This window comes from Exophiala mesophila, assembly GCF_000836275.1.
Source record: "Exophiala mesophila strain CBS 40295 unplaced genomic scaffold supercont1.1, whole genome shotgun sequence".
Lineage (NCBI taxonomy): Eukaryota > Fungi > Ascomycota > Eurotiomycetes > Chaetothyriales > Herpotrichiellaceae > Exophiala > Exophiala mesophila.
In genome coordinates this window covers 5,256,820-5,273,540 of record NW_015622504.1, presented here as the reverse complement: position 1 = coordinate 5,273,540, position 16,721 = coordinate 5,256,820, and the positions used below count along the sequence as shown (strand labels likewise).

Below are 16,721 nucleotides of genomic sequence, written 5' to 3'. Positions count from 1 at the left end.
AATTTGATCTCGCCTCGCCAATGCACATTTCAACTTTAGGGGCCATCACAATTGCTTTCGGGGACCTTGCTGGAACGTCTGACCATTGAACTCTACGCCCATCCCTGGTAGCTTGGCGCTACTAGTCATACTTATGGTACCTTTATCATCCAACACATGACGACGAAAAAGGGTGAGGTGAGGTGGGGGTTGAGATGAGTCGATGTAAAAGCGGGCGTGGACGAGGTGATGAGTCGCACGTGAGCCGGGAGCAGTTTCCGTCACTTGTGGCGCCAAGAAAGTTCTACGGCTGAGTATTCACACATTGCCACATTTTTGTTTGGGAAACGGCGATCCGCATGTCCGCTCCTTCCCATTTCCGGAGTCAGAATTCTTGTCAACGTCAACTTCAACATCAACGTCGACTTCAACATCAACCTAGAATCTCATCAGCTCTTGAATAACCCGCACACATCACCAATCTATGCTGTGCTTCCACAACCTCCTGATAGAGCTAGCTGCTTAACTAGGTTTCATCCCTCTCCCTATGTGCTCAGGAGTCTGGTATTGTTCTTCTGATCATACATGGACAGTCTTCTTCAGAAGCATAGCCATCAGAGCATTGAACCATATGGACTGAGCGTGGAACATCTATCGGTTTTGGAAATTTCGCATCTGCCATTATAGAATGGCTATAGAGCAAAATTCCGGTCGAACGATACCTACACACAGGATTGACCCATCGACGACTATTCGACTGCCGGTCACTGGTAATGGCCTATCATTTGGACCCAACGACAGCCAGTGCAGGGGGTTTCTTTCATGTCCCCCACACCTATACCCCTACTCTTCCTTACCACGAGCGACGCCACTTCGACACCCCTCGCGTCCATGTCCCTCCCGCCGAAGTCGATTATCATGAGGGAAAGCCGTCTATTCAGATCACTCGTGCGAGGTTCAACCAGGTTTCTACGGCCTATGGATCACCGACCTTTATCAACTCTCTGGCCGCTTGCCATGAGCTTACCATGACCCATAACATGCTTTCATGGAAATATGAGATGCGCAGAGCTGCCCAACGTATCCTTCCATTTCTATCACTCGGTCCCAGCAGTGTTGCCCGGGATGTGCCTTATTTGAAGGCCGAGGGTGTCACTCTAATGATTGCGGTTCGCAGTCTGAAGGCCGTTGAAACCCGGCCTACCTTTCTCAATCCTACCACCTTCTCTGCCACTTCTGGCATTCCCACTCTAGCCTTTGATTTCGACTCAACCTACGACTTTATATCCGGGTTTCGTCCTATCATCAGACATATCAATGACCACCTCGAGGCTACCTGTACCACTGACCAAATCAAAAGCTCCCACGATATATCGGGCAGAGTATTGATCTTTTGCGAGTCAGGAAACGACAGATCCTCGCTTCTAGTAGCCGCCTACCTCATCGTCATTTATGGAGTGACAGCCTTTTCAGCCATTCAAATCGTCCAATCTCAGCGCTTCTGCATCAGCATGTCTGACGACATGAAGAACATTCTTGTCGATCTCCAACATATCGTCCAAGCTGAACGGAGTTCACCAACCCCCGAAACTTTTGAAGGGACCTTCTCTCGTGCCACCGAGTCTAGGTCTCCTCGAGGAAAGAAGCGAAACATCGAACAGCTTGACAGCGATGACGAGATGGAGGACGAACTTTATAGCGTTTCGGACGCGATCTCTAGAAAAGGGATTCCCCCGTTCGTCGATGCTGCGGACTGAGGCAAGTGCCGCACTGTCGACATTCTACTAGAGTGCTTCACTTCAGAGAAGACGCACAAGTCCATCCCAACTAGCCTTCCACACGATGTGAGAGTATGGCAACTTGTCATTGTAGTGCGGTTGGGTCGAAACCGTTGCTAAAAGATGGTATTCACAAAAGCCACAAAATTCCGATATTGTATGCACAAAGAACTTCTTATGTTTCGTTGCCAGCCTTTGTTTTGAAGCTATCTGGTAAGTGGCATCTGATTCCCAGGCGACTGTGGCACCCTAGCTGATCTTTAAGTGAGGCATTAGCAAGCTACTGAAGCAAACAATTCCAGTCACATCAGTCCTGGGTTGTGACAAGTCTGGTACTTAGCACAATTCACTGGTATTGTGCTGTCACGACATTAATTATCATGTGCTCAAGCAGCATTATTCTACCTGTTGTTTCAGTCCTGCACTTTATTCATCTTCCTTTTTGCCATCAAAATTTACACCGTGCTGTCCCAACCTCGAACTTTTGCCGATCTGATCTCACCATGCAACTCAGAAAGAGTGTTTGCAGGCCTGCACGGTTTGACGAAGACTACGATGTACAGGACACTCCTCGCCCCTCTACCAAGCCCGCATTTAGCAAGATGATGGAAGCCCGTATCATTCCTTTCAACCCAGATCATCCTCCGGCAGCATTTCCATCCCTCCCTATCAATGGATCAGTCACTCTTCCCGTGCCTGGCACCTGCAAAGAGATGCCATCATGGTCCACCATAAGATCTACAATGACTGCCTCAATCCCGTCAACAAGATACGCTGTGGAAGTTGTTCAACATTCAAATGTCTCTCCGACCTTAGAACAAATGCAGATGGATGTGAAATCATGGCCGTCTTTGCCAATATCCGTTCAGTATCATATCTACAAACGAATGTCGGTCCTTTATCGCGGCCAAAGCGTGTCAGATCTTCTAGGCCTGACAGATTTGCAATTCAATGACCTTCTAATGGCAGTACGGATCAGAGATGATATGCAGTTCACAGAGATGCAGCTCTGGAACCAATACGCTGGGATGTCTGCATTTGGCGATGGTGATATGGGTGCGGCAGGCCGTACCCGTGTCGAGGATTTGGGCAGTGAAATTCTGTCAGCACTCAGTCCGAGCAGTACAGTCCATTCTTTCACACACGCCCAAGACGCGCTTCGTTTCCATGGAACGGGTTCTGTTCAGTCAGCTCTCTGCTCTAGCCAGCTAAATGCATCCGTCCGGCTTCCCATTGATCCTCAAGTTCTCGCCCAGAACCTCGACCACCTCGCTTTGGCCAGCAGCTATGAGTTGGCGTACGAAGCAGAACTCAATCGAGCCGAACAATTTCTCAAAACTCGCAACATCTCTACTGCAGTCCTTGGAACATGGGTTCCAGACGCTGCACCAGGTGAAGAGAGTGAGTGTTTTACCTTCCTGTCCGAACAAGTTGCGGCACGTTTGGGCTGGTTGAACATACCTCCGACCACAGTGGAAGGTAAAGACTTTAGTTGTGTCCCATCGTGGAAGAGGGGATGGCCACCATGGCAACAGAGACAGCCAACTGATGACACCTCTCCTGTTGTGGATTGTCCATATAGCAGCAAAGTCTCTTCCCTATGCGGCTCCCCATCGCAATCAGGACGCGGAAAAAGCAGCGCACCCGCAAGTCTGACACGCAGTCCGCCACACTCTTTGACTATCGCGTCAACCCCGAAGAATAAACCTCTGCTTCCTTCGCCCGATTTTTCTCAATCGAACCTGCCAGAATCGGTTCCAAATGTTTCTTCAATCCCCCAGATACCCAAAAATGTCTCGACCCAGGATGAACATCAGGATTCAAATGGGGGCACTATTCTAGCCCAACCTGGGAGGCGGGAGACCGAGCGTCTGACACTGGAAAGCGATGAAGTCGAATATATTGATACTGTTACTCACCCCATTTCGCGGAGTTTTGCTCACTTGAGCTTCATGACACTCAAGTTCCACAATATTGCCGACTTCAGAAAAGTTGTCTTCACGTCGATCCGACCAAAAGTCTCAGAACTTGCGTCCTTGCCAACGACAGGAGAAGTCGAGACTCCCAAAACACCAGGGCGTCAAGTGCTGGAATCGTCGGGGGGCACGTTCGTCAGCCTTAAGTACACTCCGACTAGGTCGACAGATAGCACCCGGAAGATTAGTGGACCAGCACACGACTCTTCCCCCGCGAAGATAACCCCCTCTACACCTCCACCAAAGGAATACCCAGGAGATGCAGGTCAGGTGCAGGGCAAGGGGAAGGGAGAGGGGAAGAGAAAGATATCGGATATCGATGATTCTCCGCGCGAGATATCACCGCCTCCACGCCCGACAAAACTACTCAAGAAGTACACTTTCCCTCGCTCCTTTGACATTTCTCAGTTGACGACTCTGCTTCCTATGTCGCCACTGGTTCCTATCTCACTAAGCGGAGCCCGTCAAACAGTCGAATCTGAAGCCCAAACACAACCTGTTTCGACTGAGGCTACTACGACACTCAGCTGCCGTAGCAGGCCCCTCCCCACTGCGGCGTCCGCAAAAACTCCGTCTCCACCTTTGGACTTTGCTGCAGAACTCTTTACGCCTCTACGACGACCAACTTGGTCTCCAATCCCGGAGAACATGGATGATGCTGAAATGCAGGCATCTCTCGCGCGTGTTGCAGCTCCGATTCGTTTCAACACTATGACAGGTGTTGTTGACACAGAAGAGTCGAGATCTAAGTCGACGAATCAGAATGCTTAACCTGCTCAGTAACAAAGGAGCGACCTCGACGCTCTACTCTAGGCTACTTTGTGGGGATATGGCCGTTGCTCCAGAACGATATCAATCAAAACACCTGCAATACTTGGAGTCGAGGCATGCCGATGGAGATGGGCGCTGAAGATACACGAACCAGAACCGACAATGTTCTTGGTGTTCATGGCGGAGCCAGAGTTTTTGCATTGCCTCTCCTCCGGGTGGCTAGCTGGTAAAGGGCAACAATTTTAGTAGCTAGCTACCTAGCTAATTCAAGAGAATCACCTCTCCAAGAAGGTCGCAGTAAGGATAGACTTTCCTGTGCTGATTGTGACTTTGGGAGAAACACAAAGTGGTACTAATACCCAGACTGTTCTCTTCTTCCACCAGCGCCATCGCCATCTCCACTACCGCTACCGCCACCGCTACCGCTACCATTTCTACCTCCCTTCCCACCGGCACTTCCATCCGCGGGTTCAGGCTTCGCACTCGCCTCCTTGATCCCACCCTCGTCACCTCTTAGTTTCTCAAAATAGGCCTTGATATCATCCGCCGAAACCGCCTGACCACTTTCAGCATAAGGTTTGAGGAACTCCTTGACCTTGTCCCGCAGATGATTGTAGACCATGACCCCTTCAATGGCCTTGACTCGATCCATGCCAGATAAAGCCGCCTCTCCGCGATCGAGCAGACTCGCTGTTCCGTGTGACCGTGTCCCTGAATTTCGGTCACCTGCCTGTGACGCCTCCGAGTCGGATATACTCGGTTCGTAGATCTCCTCTTCTTCGATAAGTTGCTGGTGGGGAATTAATTGTGGGTAGCATTGCGGGCAGTGGCAGAGATGGTCGCGGAAGTCTTCTTTTGTGAAGATGGTGAAGGGTTCACTGGAGATGGGGCCTGCTGGGAGGAAGGCGTGTTTGGGTTGGTTTTCTGTGGGACTGGTGGAGATAAGTGCGTCTGTGGTGACGGATGTGAGTGTGGATGTCGGATTTCCTGTTGTTTCTAGATCTTCTTTGACTCGTTTTGACGGGCTTGCTGGGCCTGTGCCAGGGCCAGAGCCGAGGTCAGAGTCAGAGGCTTTTCGTTTCAAGGTGTTGGTATTGATGGTTGCTTGGGGTGACTTGTAAAAGACAGGTGCCAGGAATCCAGGCGTATTTGCGTATTTCTTGATCCATGGATTTGCTTCAACGCACTTGTAACATATCAAAAGATCAAAATCGTCCTCGGCCGGAAATCCTGGTGGAACTGGGTGACTGGGTTCGTCTTTCACCTCAGTGTCAGTATCTCCAGGAGGCTGCTTATCCTTCACGGATGTCTCGATTTTCTTGAACCAGTCTCTATCCAGTCCCATTAGACATTCTGGATGATACCAATCTTCACCACAGCCTCCAGTCTCCACAGTCCCGAGGCCTATGCACTGGTACATGGTTCCCTTCTCCGTGTGGGCGTCATACTCCTCTGCACAGGCGCAAAAACGATTCTGATAGTTATGGTTGTAGTGATTGCCCGGCGCGGGTTCTTGATCACTAACTCCTCGACGGCCTGTGGCAGGGTTCAACCTCAACATGCAGGATTGGCTAGATTGAATCCGTGATGTGCCGCAGTCGCATACGAAGTTTCGTCGATTGAATAATTCCACTAGCGTGTGTTCTCCATGGCAGGAGATGGAACAGGAATAGCAGACTCCAGCAGGCCGGTACTGTTGAGCAGGAGAAGCTGGAGGGGGGTTACAGGTCAGGCAAGCAAAAACGCTTTGGCGTAGAGGACCAAGGTCGTAGGTGCATTTGTCGAATTTCTGTGCAATTGTAAGAATAATGGTTGCGAGGATTGGAGGAGGTACTTTACATAAGGGAGGACTTCTTTTGCATCGGCTTCCAATGCTAGCTGTTCATTGATGAATCTTCAAAATGTATCAGTATTGTAATCAGCACAGGCGGAATAGAATGGCTCACTCTGAGGCGGTTTGCGATTCCTGTGTAGCCTGAGGGACAGAGGAGGGCTTGTGGTTGTCGGTGTCAGACGCCTGAAGGGAGGCCATGATTCCAGGTAGTACTCTGATCCAGCACGGAATGAACGAGCGGCAGTGAGGATGTCGACTGGATTAAAAGGCGTATAGGATGGACATATTGTATTACTGTTGATGTTGAGATGACAGATGGACGAAGTCGTAGGACAGGGAATCAATTGTCAGACGAGCAGGAAACTCGCTGAGTTTGCGGCACGAAGTCGCATGAGAATTGTGTATGACATGGGATTTCTGCCGAACTCAAGGACGCACCCTGTTTGGTTGGACAAATAGTCGCTCTTGCCAAAGAGGATGCAGCACTAGCGCGACGCGCCTTTGACGCGTTGGCCGAGTTCACGCGTAAAGTGGTTTTCAACCCTCGCCCTCAATTCTCAATGCAAAATGCAAGCTGCAACATTCATCACCCCTCGCTTGTCTCATCTTTCCACTATCGCAATTAGGCTAACCATCAACAATATAATTGCATCTGACAAAAGTGATTGAGATGAGGTATGTCTACATCTTCTGATTTCGGATTCCCCTTTCCACCACCAGCCACTGATACTTGGACACAGTTCACCACTTCGACCTAGCATGTCGGCGGCAAACAGACGACCAGACCATGCCAGCAGGCGGAAGCGCGTCAGAGATGACGAGGACGACATCATGTCATCTTCACCAGCACCAGGTTTGCCACCATGATACGCGACGAAGACGAAAATATCGCTGACCATTTAGCGCTGCCCTCTTCTCCCCCTTTATTACCCACCAACGAAAATGATGACATGGACGACGATGACCTTGACCCTGAGGACGACCTTATTGGAGATATTGACGATGCCGACGAGATGGCAGAAGACGAAGATGGCATCGACCTCTTTGGCGATAATTTCATGCAAGACGAGCGAGAAAGGCGAGAGCAAGAAACATATCAGGGGCGAATGATTGACGACGATGGCGAATACGACGAGCTAGATCCAGCTGCGAGGCGCCAGCTCGAAGCTCGTCTTAACAAGCGCGACAGAGAACTGGCCCGTCGCCGCCGGATGCCCGCAGCCTTCATGCCCGATGATGACGAAGATGCCGGCATTGACCTGACCAAACAACCCCGGAGACGCCGACATCATTATGATGAAGACGAAGACATGGATTTGGACGAAAACATTATGGAGGAAGAACTTTCTCTTGACACCCTGCAGGACGTCAAAGCCGCAAACATCACTGAATGGGTCACCTTGCCCTCGGTCATGAAGACCATTGCTCGCGAATTCAAATCCTTCCTCACCGAGTACATCGACGCGACAGGCACATCCGTCTATGGTACCAGAATTCGAACATTGGGTGAGGTCAACTCAGAGTCTCTTGAGGTCTCATACGATCATCTGTCGTCCACCAAAGCCATCCTTGCTTACTTCTTGGCCAACGCCCCGACTGAAATGCTCAAGATCTTCGACAAGGCCGCTTTCGAAGTTGTTCGCCTTCACTATCCCAACTACGAGCTGATCCATCCAGAGATTCATGTCAGAATTTCTGATCTCCCAGTTCACTACACTTTGCGACAACTTAGACAATCACACTTGAATTGCCTCGTTCGAGTTTCCGGTGTTGTCACTCGACGGACCGGTGTCTTCCCACAGCTGCAGATGGTCAAATTCACCTGTCAAAAATGTGGTGTCACGCTTGGTCCATTCGCTCAGGAGTCGACATCAGCAGAGGTCAAGCTGACCTTCTGCCAATTTTGCCAATCTCGAGGTCCATTCGCGCTAAATAGCGAGAAAACGGTGTACCGCAACTACCAAAAATTGACCCTGCAGGAGTCTCCAGGAACCGTGCCCGCTGGTCGATTGCCTCGTCATCGAGAAGTGGTGCTGTTGGCCGATTTGATCGACAAGGCCAAACCCGGCGAGGAGATTGAGGTCACTGCCATCTACCGCAACAACTACAGCGGCCAGCTCAACAACAAGAACGGCTTCCCTGTGTTTGCAACCATGCTCGAAGCAAACCATATTATCAAGACCCATGACCAACTTGCCGGTTTCAGACTTACAGATGAAGACGAGAGAAAAATTCGAGCACTTTCAAAAGATCCCAAGATTGTGGACAAGATCATCAAGTCAATTGCTCCTTCAATCTACGGACACTCCGATGTCAAGACTGCCGTTGCTCTCTCGCTCTTCGGAGGAGTCAGCAAAGAAGCACAAGGAAAGCACAAGATCCGTGGAGATATCAATGTTCTTCTACTTGGTGACCCTGGTACCGCAAAGTCGCAGGTATTGAAGTATGTTGAAAAGACTGCTCACCGAGCGGTCTTTGCTACGGGTCAAGGTGCGTCAGCTGTTGGTTTAACTGCTTCGGTTCGAAGAGATCCTTTGACGGCCGAATGGACTCTAGAGGGTGGTGCTTTGGTTCTGGCAGATCGAGGCACTTGTCTTATCGACGAATTCGACAAGATGAACGACCAGGACCGGACATCGATCCACGAAGCCATGGAACAGCAAACTATCTCCATCAGCAAAGCGGGCATTGTCACAACACTCCAAGCGCGATGTGCCATTGTCGCCGCGGCCAATCCTATCGGAGGGCGATACAACAGCACAATCCCCTTCAGCCAGAACGTCGAGTTGACAGAACCCATTTTGTCTCGTTTCGACATCCTTTGCGTGGTGAGAGACACCGCCGACCCTAGCGAGGATGAACGTCTTGCCAAGTTCGTGGTCAGCAGCCACGGACGAGCGCATCCATCCAAGTTGGCCGTCGATGCAGGCGACGTCGCGGCCATGGACGACGATGAAGGGGACTTGGTAAACAACGGTGAACCGGAGCAAGAGGATGCAATCCCACAAGAGCTTCTACGAAAGTATATTCTATACGCTCGGGAGATGTGCAGCCCCAAACTGTACCAGATTGATCAAGACAAGGTCGCCCGACTATTTGCCGACATGCGCCGAGAATCCCTTGCGACAGGTGCATATCCCATTACCGTGAGTTATCTATCTATATCATGTGTATGAGACGCGAACTCACGATATCACAGGTTCGTCATCTTGAAGCAATCATGAGAATGGCAGAGGCTTTTTGCAAGATGCGATTATCCGACTATTGCACTTCTGCAGATATTGATCGAGCCATTGCTGTCACAGTGGACTCATTTGTGGGCAGTCAGAAGCTCAGCTGCAAGAAAGCTCTGGCCAGGACGTTCGCCAAGTATGTTGAACCTAGACACCATGAGATCGCTTGAAGCTAACATTGTCGTCAGATATACACTGAAGCGACCAGATCGCCAGCGAACCCGCCCATCCAATGGAGCTCAGGCATGAGAGATCACTGGGTAATGATCTCAATGAGGAGGCTACATTGGGAGTTTGATGAAGTTATGATTTGTAGAGATCTTGCTAGGTCAGGGTATTCAGGGAATGGATGCACGCTTTGCGCATATCAACTGTACAAATACAAACAAAGTCCAAGGGTCGTAAATGCGCCATCAATGAGCAAACAGACACTCGACCTATCTTCTCGTGGGTGTATTGAGTATACCGAAGTGATGGTTGTGGAATTTTTGATTGGCGCGAAAATGACACGCGACGCGAAGGCCGAAAGGGCGCGTTCCTTCCGAAAACGTCAAATCGATGACGGAGTGGCAGGCGCGGCTGCGGCGATTCAGATCCAGGCATCCTCGCACAATTTTGTCCGCATGCACCAATCTTCTTCACTCATTTCCCCATCGTTGCCTGACTCATTCCTGGACTGTTGTCATCTTCATTCTAGTCTACTGTTGCATGCAGACTCCCCTTGTTATGACTCCACGAGCGTTCTAGAGTCAGAGCCTTCCAAAGTGGGTTTCATGGAGTAGTAATACTACCAGTCGATCTATTCTCTCGTTCATCTTCGCGCACCCTCACTTCATGCTTCACGACAAAGCAGCATCTGTCAAATATGGCTACTATATCGACGACCTCTGAGTCCGAAACGCCCGCCATGTCTACCGCAGAGAGCACCCCTCCTTCCTCCCCTCTGCAGGAGACTGATACAAAGATGGAGGCCGCGACAAACGGTGCTCTAGATCAGGAAACAGCGGTCAAGGAAGAGGACAAAATGGACATTGATGCAGAAGATGATGAAGACCTGGACCACAAATCTCGCGCGCTGACAAAGTTACTAAAGACAAGTTCCGTCTTTGTCGCAATCATGGCCGACAAGATGAAGGCTCAGCAAAAGGAGGCCCAGGAAAAAGCCAAAAGAGTTCAAGTGCGGAAGCAGAATGAAGAAGCCAGAGCCGTGCAAGGCAAAGGCCCATCTCGCAAGTCCACCAGGGCAACTGCCGCCGAAGCGGAGAAGAAGTCATCTGAACAAGAACAATCCAGCAAAAGGACTGGGAGGCGAGGAAGACCTGCTAAGAGCACGAACCTCGCGAAGAAAAGTATTACAGACTATTTCGATGCCGAGACCATTGAGATCGACCAGGAGGGTCCGTCCGTTCAAGAAGCCTTGGCTGAAGCAGCTGAAGAGTATGAAGGTGAAGGTCTCGGTGCTCAAGATCTTGTTGCTACTGAGCAACCCAAGCTAGTGACTGGTGGCAAGATGAAAGAGTACCAGCTTGAAGGCCTTGAGTGGCTCAAATCACTCTGGATGAACGGTCTTTGCGGCATTCTAGCGGACGAGATGGGTCTAGGCAAGACTTTGCAAGCCATTTCCATGATCGCATTTTTCAAAGAGCATAACATCTCCGGGCCATTCCTCATTGCAGCACCACTCAGCACCGTCCGCAATTGGGTGGAAGAGTTCAAACGATGGACCCCAAGTATCAACACAATCTTGTACCATGGTAGCAGGGATGAGCGTGATGCCATGCGACGAAAAAAGATGAAGATGGGTGATCAAAGTAAATTCGAGTTCCCCGTTGTGGTCACCAGCTACGAAATCTGCATGAACGACAAGAAGTTTCTCAGCAACTACCAATGGCGCTACATCATTGTGGACGAAGGTCATCGACTGAAGAACATGAACTGCAAACTCATCAAAGAGCTCATGTCGTACAATTCAGCCAATCGACTGCTCATTACTGGTACTCCACTCCAGAACAACATTGCAGAGTTGTGGTCATTACTCCATTTCCTGCTACCCGAGGTCTTCAATGATCTGGACAGCTTCGAGAAATGGTTTGACTTTTCGAGCGTAATCGAAGACAAAACCAACGCGGATGGCAAAAGTGTCAAAAGGAAGAACAATTTGGTCTCTACCATGCACGCAATTCTCAAACCATTTCTGCTAAGACGGGTCAAGACTGACGTCGAATCATCCTTGCCCAAAAAGAGAGAATACATTCTGTATGCCCCTTTGAGTGGAGAACAGAAAGATTTGTATCGAGAAATTCTGGCAGGAACATCCAGATCATACCTCGAGAACAAAGCTGTGGAGCGGATCGAGGCCCAGAGCCGATCTTCGTCCCTCAAACGAAAAGCCAACGGCAGTGGTCGATCAACTCCAGCCAAGAGCATCAAGCCCAGCCGAGATTCAACACCGTCCTCGGTAGTATCGGCAGGATCTCGACGAACAGGACGTAAGTCGACGAGGACAAACTATCGAGATATAACAGACCGAGAGTTTAACTCACGTCTCCGTCGCGTGGAACTTGGAGAAGAGGATGTCGACCTCGATCGAGCATCCCCGTCGGCCAATTCAAACGACATCTCTTCGGATGAAGCAGAGGAAGTCGAACGTGCAGCTACCCTCAAATTGGCAAAGAAGGAGATGTCGTCGAAGAAACTCCAGAATCCAGTGATGCAAGCCCGACTCGCATGTAACAGTCCGCACAATTTCTATTGGCCATGGAAACCAAGTACGGTAGCACAGGAAGAATCCGGTGATTTCCCTCAGGTCGATGAAAGCCTGGTCAGCGCATCTGGCAAGATACTTCTCCTCGACACGCTCCTCCCACGACTGTTCAAGTTAGGCCACAAGGTGTTGATCTTCAGCCAATTCAAGACGACACTCGACATTCTCGAGACATATGCGGTCGAACTCCGTGGATGGAAAGCATGTCGCATTGATGGATCTGTTGCACAAGAAACAAGGTACGAACAGATTACGAGTTTCAACACTGACAAGTCATTCAACTTGTTCCTGCTCTCGACACGTGCCGGCGGCCAGGGCATCAACCTTACTGCGGCCGACACGGTGATTCTTTTCGACTCGGACTGGAATCCACAACAAGATCTACAGGCGATGGATCGGGCACATCGAATCGGTCAGACCAAGCCCGTGATTGTGTATCGACTTGCCACCCGAGGCACTGTGGAAGAGACACTTTTGTTCAAAGCCGACAGCAAACGCAAGCTGGAGAAACTCGTCATTCAAAAAGGGAAATTCAAATCTCTTCTGTCGGACTCGCGTGCCCTCGGTCGCAACATGGACATGGATGAGATTAATGGTCTCTTTGCCAATGAAGAATTTGAAAAGTACGATGTGGTCGACAACGGTGATGGTGCTTTGGGCGGCAAGATTCTCAAGGAAGAGGAGCTGAAGATCCTCACCGATCGATCCGACAAGGCGTACGAGAGAGCAGAGAAGGGTCTTGATGTTGGTGGTGAAGGAACGGCGTTTAAAGTTGCAGAGACCAAACGGGAGGACGGGACGACAACGGATGTTTTGGCTGATTTCACCACAAAGAGCAAGTCTAACAAAGTTGAGTGATGATGAATCAGATGGCATCGATGGGGTTGGATGGATGATATTTTGTCGGCGCTGTGACTGGAGGAACCTTGTTACAGCGTGAATAGTTCCTTGAAATGGTTATCAAGCTATAGCGAAGGTGCTGGTGTATACTACGTGGCTGAGACTTGGTGTTGTGAATGGCTGTTGTTATTGACGATTGGCTAGTATCAGGTCAAGAGCCAAGAAATGTAACAATTGTATGAGAAAGGTGGTGCTTGTAGCGTGTTTTCAACATACCTAGTATTTAGGAACTACATCAAGGCATTCAGGCTAGAACAAGACACAGTATATAATAGATTCCAAGACAGCCTTCCAAGACCCATTCCAACAAACAAACATACATCTATCATGGAATTCTAGATATTCTTCACCAGAGCATGCATTGCATCCCAACTCCCTGATCACCATCCTCATTCTTCACCCCTCATTCCTCGTTACCTCGATTCAAATCCTTCTTCCCAATCCCCCTTCTTTTCCTCCACTCCCAAACTCCTTTATCCACCTCATCTCTGGAAACCCCATCCCTGACCAACCAAAACGTCACCCCCAACTCAGTCTCCACATTCCGATTCCTCGTCTCATCATCAAAGAACAACATGTCCTCATATGGAACCTCTGTACCGCGTTTCTTGAAAAACGCATACAACCGCTGGAAATGCGTGGTTTTATTTCCCGGAAAGATCTGAGGATGCGTGAAGAATGTCGACGCTTTTCGAAAAAACCGCTCTCCTCCATCTCCATCTCCCTTTCCAGAACTTCCCGAAATCTCAACTCCATCCTCACCCCCACCCTCTCCCGTCACCTTGTCCATAGTAACACTAAGGCTAGGAACATGTAATCCATTCAACATATCCCTCGCCAAATCCGGAGCATGAGTTCTCGACGCCAGACTCATTTCCACGCCCCGTTCTTTCGCTCCAGCCAGAATCCCTGGTATGTCGTCGTAGAATCCGTATTCCTCGCCCCATCGATCAAGCATTTTGGAATTGTATTGGCCGTTGGAACTGGCCGCCGGTTTCACGGGGCCGGTCACGTGTGTGTCGACCCAGAATGGCCATAGTGTGTAGTCGAGGTCGAAGACGATGAGACGAGGGAGAGGGAGCGTGTCGGTGAATGTAGATGGGATTGATGTTGGTGATAGGAGGGGGGGTGAAGTGGTGGTGGTGGGTTTTGTTTGGGTTGATTGTCGTTTGGGTTTGGGCATTATGGTGGTAGTGGCGGGGTTTGGTTATTTATGTTGGGCAAATGAAACTTGACTTAAGTAGATCAAAGTCCAAACAAGTCGAGAGAGAGAGAGAGAAAACGGTCTATACGTGTGTGCAAGTGACGACCACAGTAAGTCTTGTATTTCTATTGCAAAGAAAAGTAGAAAGCATCAAAAATGAGTCAGAAAAGAAGAACCAGCAACAAGGCTGAAATATATATCCCACTTGATTCACAGCTCCTGCCTGAAATGACGATATGATCGGAAATCTGCCTTGAAACAGGAACGTCACGTGGCGATAAGCCACATTGGGTATAGATCGACTCAACAATCAGTGCCAGGTTATTGGTTCATCTTAACCTCCAATATAAATTAATATATATTCTGTACTACAAGTCATTCCTCCTTCGACGCCATGTCAATAATTTCCTGGTATGGCCCTACCAATGCTTCTGAGGAACAACAGTACCAAACACTTCTTCTCACACGGTTCTTCCTTGTGAAATAAATTAGGTAGTCAACCATGCCTGTTCCCGAAGACATATATAAAATGGATGTCGACTTCACGAGTCTAGCGCTGAAATATCCGGAATTTGCTAAACGGTAAGTAAGAAAATGCCACAAACAACTAATAACCATTTTCATGTCATTTACCCTTCTGACATTCTGGTAGTCTGAAATCAAATCGTCAACTCGACTTTTCGGATCCAGAAAGTGTACGACAATTAACAAAATCACTTCTTCACCGCGATTTTAATCTCAAGATTGATTTACCAGATGATAGGCTTTGTCCGCCCGTGCCGAATAGGTATGTCATGTTTATTTGGTTATGGTTATGCTACAGTGAGGGGCCATGGTCAAGGCCAAGGCGAAGGTCCAGGTCCAGGTCTAGGTCCAGGTTTACAACCGGCTAACCAAACACCTCTCATTTCTTGTGTCTAGATTCAATTACATCCTCTTCATCCGTCGTTTACTAGCAAGCACTACACCTACACGCAAACCACGGAACTCAAAACCATCAATCTCAACCCCCAAACCACAACCACGACCAATCCTCCTTCTCGACATCGGCACCGGAGCCTCTGCCATCTATCCCCTCCTGGGAACCCAACAATACCCAAACTGGTACTTCCTCGCCACGGAACTCGACGCCAAATCCCGATCTTACGCCCTTCGTAATATTACTCAAAACTCCCTCTCCGGACGAATCAAACTCATCGACACCGACTCTAGCGGATCAATCCTAATCCCCGACTTGACACCGTACCTCCCTAAAAGATCCTCTGGATCTAAATTAACATCCACATCCAAACTCGACATCCTCCTCACCAACCCCCCCTTCTACACCTCCCCATCCGACCTCGCCTTCTCCGCCTCTTCCAAATCCCGCCCCCCAAACTCCAGCTGTACTGGCTCAGCCGTGGAAATGATCGTCGCGGGAGGTGAAGTCGGATTCGTGACACGATTAATCCGTGAATCGACCTTTCCTAGGAACAGGTCGAGGATTCGTTGGTTTAGCAGTATGTTAGGGAAATTGAGTTCAGTCGGACAAGTGGTTGAGGTGTTGAGGGAGAGAGGGTGTGGGAATTATGCGGTGACGGAATTTGTTCAGGGTCAGAAAACGAGGAGGTGGTGTGTGGCGTGGAGTTGGGGAGCGTGGAGGACGAGTTTAGATGTCGGGAGAGGAGGGGCCGGGAGGGGGGTGGATAGGGTGTATTTGCCGGTGGCGACGGAGGTGGATATAGGTATGGGTGTGGATATGGTGAGTCTGAAGATGGTGGTGGAGGAGGAGTTGAGGGGGTTGGGGGTGGAGGTTTGGAGGGATGATGATAGTGAGGATGATGATGATAATGGCAAGGGAATAGATTCGAAGATTTATTCTTGGCGTCTATTCAGTATTGATGGTGACGTCTGGAGTCGCAAAGCAAGGAGGATGAAACAACAGCAGCAACAGCTACAGCGAGAAAAGACTATCAATGATGATGGAGGAGCAGCAAAACAGATTGATCAAGTGATGAAGGATGCAGACCAAGAGGAAGATGATAGCGAAGAAGAAGAAGACGATGAAGATGAAGATGAAGACCAAAACTTTGGAAAAGATTCGCTCATGGTCAGAATCTCACTCCGGATATCATCATCAGTGGCAAATGTCCATATCCGTTGGATAAAAGGTCATGATGCATTGGTCTTTGAGAGTTTTTGTGGGTGGTTGAAGAGGAGACTTGATGGACGGGCGCGAGGCCCAGGAGCATGAAATGAAGTGAATATAATATGATGGGATTATAATTCTCCAAATAGGTACA

The 16,721-nt window shown here is 49.5% G+C and overlaps 7 protein-coding genes across 7 annotated transcripts; 5 read left to right on the top strand and 2 right to left on the bottom strand.

The window, feature by feature from the left end:
• Positions 1-374: 374 nt before the first annotated feature.
• On the top strand, positions 375-1,736 carry PV10_01684 (uncharacterized protein; the record flags this gene model as incomplete). Its single annotated transcript, XM_016365914.1, has 1 exon — positions 375-1,736. Exon 1 carries the CDS (start codon positions 753-755, stop codon positions 1,734-1,736), a length of 984 nt encoding a protein of 327 aa, XP_016229563.1. The 5' UTR covers positions 375-752.
• Positions 1,737-2,260: 524 nt separating this feature from the next.
• PV10_01683 (uncharacterized protein) lies at positions 2,261-4,877 on the top strand (the record flags this gene model as incomplete). Its single annotated transcript, XM_016365913.1, has 1 exon — positions 2,261-4,877. One exon carries the CDS (start codon positions 2,261-2,263, stop codon positions 4,502-4,504), a length of 2,244 nt encoding a protein of 747 aa, XP_016229562.1. The 3' UTR covers positions 4,505-4,877.
• Positions 4,709-6,536, bottom strand: PV10_01682 (uncharacterized protein; the record flags this gene model as incomplete). Its single annotated transcript, XM_016365912.1, has 3 exons — positions 4,709-6,293; positions 6,344-6,398; positions 6,451-6,536. 3 exons carry the CDS (start codon positions 6,534-6,536, stop codon positions 4,857-4,859), a joined length of 1,578 nt encoding a protein of 525 aa, XP_016229561.1. The 3' UTR covers positions 4,709-4,856.
• Positions 6,537-6,937: 401 nt separating this feature from the next.
• PV10_01681 (uncharacterized protein) lies at positions 6,938-9,968 on the top strand. Its single transcript, XM_016365911.1, has 5 exons — positions 6,938-7,013; positions 7,079-7,191; positions 7,242-9,484; positions 9,538-9,707; positions 9,760-9,968. The coding sequence occupies exons 1-5, from the start codon at positions 7,009-7,011 to the stop codon at positions 9,818-9,820; spliced, it is 2,592 nt and encodes an 863-aa protein (XP_016229560.1). The 5' UTR covers positions 6,938-7,008; the 3' UTR covers positions 9,821-9,968.
• A 468-nt stretch (positions 9,969-10,436) lies between these two features.
• PV10_01680 (uncharacterized protein) lies at positions 10,437-13,367 on the top strand (the record flags this gene model as incomplete). Its single annotated transcript, XM_016365910.1, has 1 exon — positions 10,437-13,367. One exon carries the CDS (start codon positions 10,437-10,439, stop codon positions 13,191-13,193), a length of 2,757 nt encoding a protein of 918 aa, XP_016229559.1. The 3' UTR covers positions 13,194-13,367.
• A 60-nt stretch (positions 13,368-13,427) lies between these two features.
• On the bottom strand, positions 13,428-14,620 carry PV10_01679 (magnesium-dependent phosphatase-1). Its single transcript, XM_016365909.1, has one exon. It carries the CDS (start codon positions 14,416-14,418, stop codon positions 13,639-13,641), a length of 780 nt encoding a protein of 259 aa, XP_016229558.1. The 5' UTR covers positions 14,419-14,620; the 3' UTR covers positions 13,428-13,638.
• Positions 14,621-14,834: 214 nt separating this feature from the next.
• Positions 14,835-16,712, top strand: PV10_01678 (uncharacterized protein). The gene is made up of 3 exons (XM_016365908.1): positions 14,835-15,021; positions 15,092-15,226; positions 15,361-16,712. Exons 1-3 carry the CDS (start codon positions 14,942-14,944, stop codon positions 16,670-16,672), a joined length of 1,527 nt encoding a protein of 508 aa, XP_016229557.1. The 5' UTR covers positions 14,835-14,941; the 3' UTR covers positions 16,673-16,712.
• Positions 16,713-16,721: the final 9 nt, after the last annotated feature.

Coding starts and splice junctions, on each gene's coding strand:
- PV10_01679 (XM_016365909.1), bottom strand. CDS start 14,418: ATGCCCAAACCCAAACGACAATCAACCCAAACAAAACCCACCACCACC.
- PV10_01678 (XM_016365908.1), top strand. CDS start 14,942: ATGCCTGTTCCCGAAGACATATATAAAATGGATGTCGACTTCACGAGT. Junction 15,022..15,091: donor TATCCGGAATTTGCTAAACG/GTAAGTAAGAAA, acceptor ACATTCTGGTAG/TCTGAAATCAAATCGTCAAC. Junction 15,227..15,360: donor TGTCCGCCCGTGCCGAATAG/GTATGTCATGTT, acceptor TCTTGTGTCTAG/ATTCAATTACATCCTCTTCA.
- PV10_01681 (XM_016365911.1), top strand. Junction 7,192..7,241: donor GTCATCTTCACCAGCACCAG/GTTTGCCACCAT, acceptor CTGACCATTTAG/CGCTGCCCTCTTCTCCCCCT. Junction 9,485..9,537: donor CAGGTGCATATCCCATTACC/GTGAGTTATCTA, acceptor ACGATATCACAG/GTTCGTCATCTTGAAGCAAT.